This window comes from Manis javanica, chromosome 15 (genome assembly GCF_040802235.1).
Source record: "Manis javanica isolate MJ-LG chromosome 15, MJ_LKY, whole genome shotgun sequence".
Classification (NCBI taxonomy): domain Eukaryota; kingdom Metazoa; phylum Chordata; class Mammalia; order Pholidota; family Manidae; genus Manis; species Manis javanica.
The window spans coordinates 19966935-19978314 of NC_133170.1; the positions used below are offsets into that span (position 1 = coordinate 19966935).

Genomic DNA, 11380 nt, shown 5'->3' on the forward strand with positions numbered 1-11380 from the left:
TTGTACTGAACATGGGTTCAACTTGTATTGATGTTTCAGAAAATACTTCGGGCCAAGAGTATCTCTGTCATTGTGAGTATCAGGTGTCATTGTCCTAGCAAAGTAGAGAATTACTGATGAAGGGGAGTTATCTGGCTGTATTGCTGGCTGCCACAGTGTCTATCTACTCTATTTTGGTTTGGAGGATTCAGATGTTTTTTCAAATGTCTGAAGTGCTGCAGGTAACAGCGATATGCAAAGCATTCTGTCTCTTCCAATAAAGCATATCCATGTTACCCTAAGCTTGCTATCTGCTGGGGACAGTGAAGAGTACTATTAATGAAGCCAGTTGATTCCTGATAATGTTAGCCATCTGCCATTGTGCGACATTAAGCAAATTCTTTGTCCTCTTTGGGCTCTGTCTTCATTTGTGAAATGAAAGGTGTGGACTAGTTAAGCTTATGAGGCTCACCCAACTCTCAAATTCTTTAACTCTTTTGTAGCGTCTTTATTCACTTTTAAAACTCACAACTTCTTCAAAAATATTTAAAATCTCTTAATGGCAGACAGCACTGGTAAGTCAAACTGGGCAGTCCTTGGATTAGAGAGGCATCAGATTGCCTGACACCACTGTGCGATTCTGCTTTTATCTGTGGCCAGCTCTGAAGAGTGAGGGCAGTATTTGTGGTTCCTGGTGCTGTGACACCTGGTGGCCCATGAATTCTCCATATTCTGGAAAGCTCTTGAGCTTCTCAGGTCAATGGAAGGAGAAAGGAGAGAGGCTCTAAGCCCAGACAACCCCAAAGGCTCAGCATACTCCTGAGTTGGCAGGTTAGATTTTTAAATGTATCTCTAAAGTAAACCATGTCACGTGGAAGACGAGAAGACTTTAAATATCTACATTTTCTTTCCCATGCCGAGCTACTCTGGTCACAATAGTTGTTGTTATACTAATAGAATGAGAAACTTGGAGAGGGTGACTTTATTAGAGAATGCAGAATATAGGCATGAATTTAAAATAATGTAAGGAATCTTTATTGAGCCCTTAATGCATGCACGTGCTATGGCAAGCACTTCTTATACATTGTATCATTTTGTCTACACAACAATCTTTAGAAATAGACATTATTGTCTCCTTCTTACCCATGAGGAAATGATGCTCAGAGAGTTCATGTTCTTTGCCCAAGTTCACACAGTAGCAAGTGGCAAAGCTAGTCTTCATCCCTATCTGTCTAAATCTAGGGCTTAAACTCTTGATGACTATAACAGAGACCAGCTCAGAATGTAGGCAGCTTACTTAATTGAATTTTTAGTATGAATTACAATGATCTTAAACCAAGAACACCAAGTACTGATTGCAGAATGGTGGAAGAAAAACTCACAGAAGGTGCCCAGAAGAAATTGCTTTGAGTTACATGGTGAGATGAGGGACATGAACTGGCCTAGGGAGAAAGGTGAGTTCATGCTGAGAGGACAGGCTATATGAGGCCGTGAAGATATAAAGGAACAAATTATTTGTTCAGCAAGCAACATACAGACTTACTCCTTACAGGGCAATAGCCAGAAATAAAGCTGATGTCATAGGGATGAAAATCCAAGAGATTTCACTTTATTATGACAGGCGCTCTCAATTCTTGAGCAAGGGAAGGAACATAGTTAAAGCTGTATTTGATTTTGCAGCTTAGCTCACATCTCATATAGGATAAATGTGGGGGTTTGATACATCAAGGAAGGACAAGAGAATCTCTCTTAGCAAAACATATCTGATACCCACAATTTATTTTTAGGAATGCAATGTAGCTCACCTCACTAAGGTACTATGGCCTAAACAGCATAATGACAATGTATTTAAGCCCCTAAATTAAGAAGCCTGGAGGCAGATTTTCCACAATTTCCAGAAATAAAGGTGACTAGTCCACTGCCCTTAAGCTAACAGTGCAGTCACATCATCGCTGGTATTGTGTAGTTTGCATAAATAGAACACAAATAGGTTAGAGATGAAAGAGTTGGGTAAACAGAAAGCTTTCAACAATACGTATTAAACTGAGTTGAACTGAAGTCCACTTTCATAAAGCAATTGCTGCTCTTCAGTAAGGGCTAATGTATTTGGTGAACTATAGTCAGGCCCCTTCTATTATAAATCCTCTAATGCTAACTTAATATCTCTTCACATTCTGAAGCATTTTCTCTCTCTCTCTCTCTGTCCTTCTCTCTCTCCAGTTCCAGAGACCTAATGACTTCTCACCCCCTTTCCGCTTTGGGACTGTTCCCAATGGCAGCACAGAGAGGAATATTCGCAATAACTATGCAGAAATGCACGCCTACATGGGAAAGTTCAACCAGAGGGGTGTAGATGATGCATTGCTCTCCCTGAAAACAGGGTAAGAACTGCCTCCAAACTCAGAGTCTTGGATATGTTTCTCACATTTATTAAATGTACCTTGAATCAGATGTGCCACGCTTGTGTGCCATACAACGTTAAAGCAATGGACACTACTGTGGCTCTGCATGGATTTCTAAGTTAAATTTAACAGTATAATTCAGGACAGTGTGCAAAGGTTCCTATGCTATTATTTACTTCTATTTGTTTTTTCTTTATAAATCATATTCTACTGTATTAATGTAGCCATTAAACAAGAATTAAATAGATTAAAAAAGCAGAAGATAAGAGTCAAGGCTCAGGTTCATGCGTTACGCATGATCTAAAGGCCCATTGACTACAAGGTGAAAATGATAATTCCAGTATCTTAAGGACAAGGGAGAAATAAAAGAAGAGTCAAAGTTCTTAGATAATGAACAGTGAGAATGGATTGACTAATCTCCAGTTCCAGCTTTTATAGGCATTCTTTGACCCAGTTATATACTGTTATGTATAGGTAGTATTTGTCTATTAAAAGGAGCTCACCAACTGCATGTATGTGGCTTGTGTAATCCCAGCCACATTGGTTCAGTTATTCATTTAGCCTCCAGAAACTACAGCTGGGGAATAAGCCAATTGAGCATTACAGATGTGGGATGTGGGGGCCAAGTGGTCTTGCAGGTGATTTCCTGAGTTGTATGATAACTAGCAGCATTGGGCTTCCCAGTGGCTCCAGTTCTAAAAGAGCCACCCAGGTACGTGTTCCCTGAGTACTGTTAGACTCCATCATATCATCATGAAGTCACAGCAGATTGCAGAAGGTGGGCTTTGAGCTAGTGGTCAGACCACTTTGGAGAGCCTGGCCCTGGGACAACTGTAGTTCTCAGTCATATTTGAGCTTTGGTTTTCTGGGGTGCCACTTTTCTATAGGGTACTTATGGGCCTTTTGAAAAATATTCTGTGTCTTAGCATGCCAGAAAGGGCTTATTTCTTAAGATCTTAAGGAGGGATGAAGCTAACTTAACTTGTGAAAGTGAAGGGGATGATGCATGCTTTTCTTTCTCCCAGACTTCTCTATTATCTATATGGCTGTATCTGAATGTCTACCTTTACCTTTGAAGTGTTTAAATGTTGGTTTCAAATATTGATCCATGCCTTCCTGCCCTTACCCCTAGGCTTACTCCCTTCCCTACATATACCTTCCTTGCAATGCACAATATATAAAGTGAGATTCCTCTAAGTTCAGGGTTTTCAGAGATCTGAATTCTATAGGCTGCATTCTCTTCTCAGAATTTTCACACATTTGCTCTTAACATACAAGCCTATGCTGCCACCAGCCCTGCTACTCATTGCTCTCTGTGTGTCACAAAACAGAATATTGAAACCTTTCTGACCACGAAAAATAGCATTGCACATCTATTGAAACACATACACCTACACTTATCCCCACTCTGGGCTGTAATGAACTGAGAAATGAAAAATGTTATATAAATCTAACTCATGCTATTTGTTGTTACTATTGTGATGGTTACTTTTCATTATTTCTGTTATTATTTTTATTGATTCCTTTTTACTCCTTCTCCTTTTCAGACAGCTTAGTTGTTGGCTTCAGGCTTGACTTCCATTCTCATCATTCCCAGTAGGAGGGAAAGAACTTCTCCTTTCAACCTGAAATCACATATGGAACAGCCTGAGATTGAGGCTGTAGATGCAGGCTGAGTTCCAACTGGAGCCTTACTTTGAACCATTCTCCCCACAGTTTGCTGATGTCCCACTGCTTCATATTAATGTTTCCAGAAGTAGTTTTTTACTGAAATTCCTTCACTAGGTTTTGTTTACTTGCTTCTTCTTGCACAGAAAACTGGATGCTTTCATCTACGATGCAGCAGTGCTGAACTACATGGCCGGCAGAGACGAAGGCTGCAAGCTGGTGACCATTGGCAGTGGGAAGGTCTTTGCTTCCACTGGTTATGGCATTGCCATCCAAAAGGATTCCGGGTGGAAGCGCCAGGTGGACCTTGCCATCCTGCAACTCTTTGGGGATGGTGAGTTACAGAAAGGGAAAGAGATGTCTGATGACCAGTCCCAAACATCGACCCTTCTCTTCCATGCCTCTAGCCCTGGCATTTCCAGAAAAGCATTTCACTGTGTCCTATGAGATGGGGGGGTCTGTCTTGGTGTCCTAGGGCCGCCATAACAAAGTGCCACAAACCAAGTGGCTTAAACCACAGAAATTTGTCTCACAGTTCTGAAGCCTGAAGTCTAAGATCAAGTCAGCGTTCCTTGGCTTGCAGACTCATCGCCCCACCTCGCCTTCGTGTGCACATGGCATCCTTCCTCTCGGCATGCCTTTGTAGGATTTCCCCCTTTTGTTAAGAACACCAATTATATTGGATTAGGGGCCCATCTACTCCAGGTTGACCTCATCTTAACTAATTACACCTGCAGTTACCACAGTTCCAAATAAAGTCACATTCCTAGGTACGGGGGGTCAGGACTTCAACATAGGAATTTGGTGGGGTGGGGGACACAATTCAGTCTATAACAGGTGAAATTTGGAGAAGGGGATTCAAGTAGTTGGTCAAGGAGGTGTGTTTTCTGGATTGCAAAGTATGATCAAGCCTTCAGGGATAAAGTAAGGGAGGCTGGTATTAGAGGTTCCAAATAATCTCACATGCAGCCAAAGCCACTGATGGAACTTTGGAAAGGTCTCTGCTTTCTATGTGTCCAGAGAAATACACCTGTGGCCATGTCACACTTCCCGCTCTGCCAACTGGCTCTTTCAGCTGGAAGAGGATAGGGTCCCCAGAGGCAGACACTCATAGTTCCCCAGGGTCATTCTGGCAGCAGACAGAGCAGCCAGCCAACTCTGAGAAAATTTCATCTCCTATTTCATGATCCTCATGCCGTCTGCATCCCTCTCCCCTCTTTGCACCTGTCCTCTTCTTAGCCTCGCAGCAGCGAATCCAGTTATGGATGAGCAGCCTGACTGCTTGGCTCCACGGGCCATCAGCCTAGCGGTTCTCTAAATTACATCTGCAGAATCTTTGCTGTTAGGGATGAGATAAGAGACAGAAGAGCACAGCTGGATTTTCAGACTCCAGGAGGAGTTGGTTGTTTCACTAGTGAGGAGAGTAAGAGTCTGATCAAAGAAATGAGTAAAAAGTGATTTGCTTAACAATGGAAAGAGAAGAGGGTTATAGCTGAAGTGTGAACAAGCCGTTTTGGTATAAGAGCATCTGTAATTTTAATGTCGCTATGACGTCCAGGTAATAATGGAGTCTCCATCTATGAGGAAGAGCAGCAATAGAGATGATTTGCAAAAGTTGCCCAAGCTCTGGTCAGGTTATACAAACAAAATTTAATTTTTTAGGCAAACTATTGGAACAGGCAGTTTTCTCTAGGGATTTTTCAAAATTTTGCCTGTCTAGAATTAGATGTATTCTAGGGCATACAATTTCTTTCATTTTCTTTTTGTCTAAGATTTCTACTGTTCTCATTTCTAATATCCAGTGAAGTGAATGAAGGTTATTGTAACCTGGCATGCACTGAATTAATCAAAGCTTTCTAAAGCAGCAATACAAGGAGACAGGTCTGAATCTGGCGGTCTCATTTGATTCAAACTTTCTCCCCTTTACTCTTAATATTATATTTATATGTTCCTCTACAACAAGAGATCAGTTAAGTCTGAAGGTCCCTAAGAAATCAATCAATCTCTCTGCTATCTCTTTCCTCTCACCACCCGATCTGCTCTGCACATTTTTTAAGAGCAATTTTCTGAATCACTTGTTGGACTAGTTGTTTCCCACTGTCTACAAAGTAAAATCTGAAGTACTTAGTCTGATACTCAGCCCTCAGCAATCTTGCATCAACTTTTTTATTCTTCTTCCTTTGCCTACTGTTATTCTGTTTGAACCCTTCTGCATGCCTTTCTCAAACAGGCCTTGCATTTACCCACCTTCCTGCGATTGACTGTGCTATTTCTGCTGCCTGGAGTGCCTTTTTGTACAATATAAATTCAAACTCACCCATTCACCATGTTCCCTTTCCTCCTCCTCATGAAAACCCACTGGCCACCCCATGCACAAATTATTCTCCTGAATTTGAAATCTTGTTACCTGCATATAGCTTGTCACGTTGACTATTTATATATGATTTATGGTGGGTAGATAGATATCCTTGTATCACCGCATTATTCATATTAAGTTTTCACTGAGTACTTGTTGAGTACCTTGATGAATATCTAATTGTGTTAATGAAATTTTCTTTTTTATGTGCCCTCTTCTCTTTCTCTCTCATATTTTTCTTTCTCTTTCCCAAAACCCCACCCCCTTCTCTTTCCTCCTCTCCTCTCTTCTCTCTCCTATTCTCCTTTCTGCCCTGTGTCCAGGGGAGATGGAGGAGCTGGAAGCTCTTTGGCTCACTGGCATCTGCCACAATGAGAAGAATGAGGTCATGAGCAGCCAGCTGGACATTGACAACATGGCAGGAGTCTTCTACATGCTGGGGGCAGCCATGGCCCTCAGCCTCATCACCTTCATCTGCGAGCACCTTTTCTATTGGCAGTTCCGGCATTGCTTCATGGGCGTCTGTTCTGGCAAACCTGGCATGGTCTTCTCCATCAGCAGAGTAAGTATTTTGGTTTATGCACCAGGAGCTTGTGAAGGACGGCTTAGTCTAGCATTGAGCAAAGCTGAGAGACCCAGGTGGGCATGCACTCCAGCCTTGAGCTGCTAAAGCAGGAGGCCACATCATAGACACTTCCCCAGGGGGTGGGTGATATAATTTTATGTGGCTCAGAAAGTGGATGGTACTGTTTTTCCTTCAAGAAACAGCTTTCTAGGTGGGGTTTGGACTTCTGGTTCTCAATAAGAACTGGCAGATCTATCAAAATGAAAAATTTGACCTTTTACCAAATGTCTTTCATCATTATTAGTTAATTCTATATAGGTTGGATTAGTCATTTAATCTTTTTTTAAAAACCATATTTCTATTTATATAGTGAAATGTAATGCATCTCTCTTATTGTAATATATAAAGGTATACCATTGGTAGGTTCACTTTTCCACTATATGTTTTAGCCATGTGTGAGTTAGGGGAGTTAAAGGGCTTAACAGAACCTTCAGAAGTGAATTCTGACCCATAAGAAACTTACATTCTAGAAACTTCCTAATTACAGCGAGAGTATAACTCTTAAGTCATTCTTTATTTAGGTATCTTCTCTGTTTTCAGTCCGAAATAAGGATTCAGAACACAATTCTGAATATGAACAGAGGGTCACAGAGAAGAGTAAAAATATTTTTTTGAAAAGCAGACTTCTTTTGATTTTATTAATAAAGTTAGGGGACTCATTCATTAGAGGTGAACTCAAATGCCCTTTTAGAATAGAGGTCTAGATTTCAGATGTAACCAACTTTGGCTCTAATGGAGTTATGTAAGAAAATAGATTTCTTACTAAATTTTCCCGTCTTTTCATCATTTTCCTGTAGTGTTTTAATGATAGAGAACAGTTTCCTCTCCAGCTGTGAATTGATTCAGGACATCCAGTAATCTGGGAGCAGGAGGATGGAATTTGTGGTGCATGAGCCACTTTATTCAATGGCACAGCCCTGCTTAAGCCCCAGATAGGGTAATGTCAGAAGCACTAGAGATTGGTGGCCAATAATAGAAATCCCATTCATAGCCATTCAACATAATCAATGAATCTGTAGAAGAAAAATGCTTTGCATTTCCTTCTGGGCATTAACAAGAAGGGTTAGAAAGGAAGCCTATGAAAAAAAGTAACCTTACCTTGAAGATCTTTCACCTGGCTGCTGACCTCTGGGACAGAGAGACTTACCTCAGTGAAACCTTCCTTCTTTCCCATTTGGCTGCAATTCTGCTTTCTAATCTTCTCTCCTCTCATCCCCGTCCACTGGGACAGCTTTCCAAATTCAACAAATAACCTTTGTTTTTAAGGATGTAATTCAAACAACCTCTTCTTCAAATAATTCCCTTGCCAGGGTGAAAAGTTCCAAATGTATCCACCTTCCAAGGCAGGGAGCAAAATATTAACAGGTTGGCTTGACTTTAGACTTGTACCCAACTCATAACTTCTCCTGGACAGTGTTCTTCAAGGCCTTGTACAAGGAGCTGTATACAGGGGGCTCACAATCAATACTAATTTGTTAAGACATTAATAATGTATGATAAAATTAAGTGAGTGAGATATAAGGATGAAACCCAGAGCTAAAGAGAAAATAAATGAGAGGATTCAACAAGGGAATTATATCTTCCTATTTAGTACTTGGTATCTGTCCCAATTCTTCCCTCCCACCGTGTATGACCCAGCAGGAGAAAAATCCTTCTTTGACCCTGGGGCTTCCTAATTCACTCTGTCAATTTGGTTCCTTCTTGGCTCAAGAAGAGAACTACTCAGTTATTCAGTGACCAAAATCCAAAAAGCTGCTCAGGATTTGTCAGAGCTGGAAAAGAGTGGCAATTGTGCACTACTGATCTCCCCTGTGTTTTACCGCCAGCCAAGGATGGCCAGCCAGGAAAAAGCAGCCCTGACATCTGGAGAGCATGGCTCTTGGTTTCCAGGAGGCTGACAATATTTTTTGCTCTCAGTTGATATCATGGCCTCATTTTTCAGATGAAAACCTAGGCATAGAAAGGAAAATCCATGCAAGTCAATGGTAGAGTCGAGGCAAGAATGTCATTGTGATTTCAGTCTGTTTGCTCAAGGTACATGGTGTGGCCAAGACCACTGACCTCAGCCTGTGATATGAAATTTATTCAGCTTAAGGGTGGTAAATCAGGCAAGCTTCTAGCCACATCACTCTATGAGTGTATTAGACTATGTCATGTTTTCCCTGACTTCATATCCAGTTAGGCAATCCGTGGTGGTGAAGGGGAGAGTGACCTCCGTGGCCTTCTCTAGCCTGTCTGGATACCTAATTGTCCTATGCATCCTCTCCTTGCTTCAGGGTATCTACAGCTGCATCCATGGCGTGGCCATCGAGGAGCGCCAGTCCGTGATGAATTCCCCAACAGCCACCATGAACAACACACACTCCAACATCCTGCGCCTGCTCCGCACGGCCAAGAACATGGCTAACCTGTCTGGTGTGAACGGCTCCCCGCAGAGCGCCCTGGACTTCATCCGCCGCGAGTCATCCGTCTATGACATCTCTGAGCACCGCCGCAGCTTCACGCATTCGGACTGCAAATCCTATAACAACCCGCCCTGCGAGGAGAACCTCTTCAGCGACTACATCAGCGAGGTGGAGAGGACTTTTGGTAACCTGCAGCTGAAGGACAGCAACGTGTACCAAGACCACTACCACCACCACCACCGGCCCCACAGCATCGGCAGCGCCAGCTCCATCGACGGGCTCTATGACTGCGACAACCCGCCATTCACCACCCAGCCCAGGTCCATCAGCAAGAAGCCGCTGGACATCAGCCTCCCCGCCTCCAAGCACAGCCAGCTCAGTGATCTGTACGGCAAGTTCTCCTTCAAGAGCGACCGCTACAGTGGCCACGATGACCTGATCCGCTCCGACGTGTCCGACATCTCCACGCACACCGTCACCTACGGGAACATCGAGGGCAATGCGGCCAAGCGGCGGAAGCAGCAGTACAAGGACAGCCTGAAGAAGCGGCCGGCCTCGGCCAAGTCCCGGCGGGAGTTCGACGAGATCGAGCTGGCCTACCGCCGACGGCCGCCGCGCTCGCCCGACCACAAGCGCTACTTCCGAGACAAGGAGGGGCTGCGGGACTTCTACCTGGATCAGTTCCGCACCAAGGAGAACTCGCCGCACTGGGAGCACGTGGACCTGACAGACATCTACAAGGAGCAGAGCGACGACTTCAAGCGCGACTCGGTTGGCGGAGGAGGGCCCTGCGCCAACAGGTCGCACCTCAAGCACGGGGCAGGCGACAAGCACGGCGTGGTCAGCGGGGTCCCAGCACCCTGGGAGAAGAACCTGACCAATGTGGATTGGGAGGACCGCTCCGGGGGCAACTTCTGCCGCAGCTGCCCCTCGAAGCTGCACAACTACTCCCCGGCGGTGCCGGGGCAGAACTCGGGCCGGCAGGCGTGCATCCGGTGCGAGGCCTGCAAGAAGGCGGGCAACCTGTATGATATCAGCGAGGACAACTCCCTGCAGGAGCTGGACCAGCCAGCCGCGCCGGTGGCGGTGACATCAAATGCGCCCACCACCAAGTACCCGCAGAGCCCGACCAACTCCAAGGCCCAGAAGAAGACCCGGAACAAACTGCGCCGGCAGCACTCCTACGACACCTTCGTGGACCTGCAGAAGGAAGAAGCCGCCTTGGCCCCACGCAGCGTCAGCCTGAAAGACAAGGGCCGCTTCCTGGATGGGAGTCCCTACGCCCACATGTTTGAGATGCCAGCCGGTGAGAGCACCTTCGCCAACAGCAAGTCCTCAGTGCCCACTGCCGGACACCACCACCACAACAACCCCGGCGGCAGCTACATGCTCAGCAAGTCGCTCTACCCTGACCGGGTCACACAAAACCCTTTCATCCCCACTTTTGGGGACGACCAGTGCTTGCTCCATGGCAGCAAATCCTACTTCTTCAGGCAGCCCACGGTGCCGGGGGCGCCGAAAGCCAGGCCAGACTTCCGTGCCCTTGTCACCAACAAGCCGGTGGTCTCGGCCCTCCATGGGGCTGTGCCAGGCCGTTTCCAGAAAGACGTCTGTATAGGGAACCAGTCCAACCCCTGTGTGCCTAACAACAAAAACCCCAGGGCTTTCAATGGCTCCAGCAATGGGCATGTTTATGAGAAACTTTCTAGTATTGAGTCTGATGTCTGAGTGAGGGAAGAGAGGTTAAGGTGGGTATGGGAGGGTGGGGCTGGGGGCGTGTGGTGCGCATGGAGGGTGATGGGGGTGACCTTGGTTCCCATTTGCCCCTTTCTCATTGTTTTAGTTTATGTATGGGATCCTGGAGTTCTGATTCCCCCGGGGACTGCACCTTGTCTTCTCCCTCCCCACTTGGCTCCTCCATCCCCATCTGTCAGTCATCCCTGTT

The 11380-nt window shown here is 44.9% G+C and overlaps 1 protein-coding gene across 2 annotated transcripts in view; it reads left to right on the plus strand.

Annotated features, from left to right (window-relative positions):
- GRIN2B (glutamate ionotropic receptor NMDA type subunit 2B) overlaps nucleotides 1-11180 on the plus strand; it is a 388323-nt gene extending 377143 nt beyond the window's left edge. For both annotated transcript variants that reach the window (XM_073222983.1, XM_073222984.1), the window contains 4 exons: nucleotides 2200-2360; nucleotides 4196-4383; nucleotides 6729-6967; nucleotides 9307-11180. In XM_073222983.1, coding sequence (XP_073079084.1) covers nucleotides 2200-2360; nucleotides 4196-4383; nucleotides 6729-6967; nucleotides 9307-11163 — 2445 coding nt within the window. In that variant the 3' untranslated portion in view covers nucleotides 11164-11180. The remainder of the gene's footprint in view (nucleotides 1-2199; nucleotides 2361-4195; nucleotides 4384-6728; nucleotides 6968-9306) is intronic.
- The last annotated feature ends 200 nt before the right edge of the window (nucleotides 11181-11380 follow it).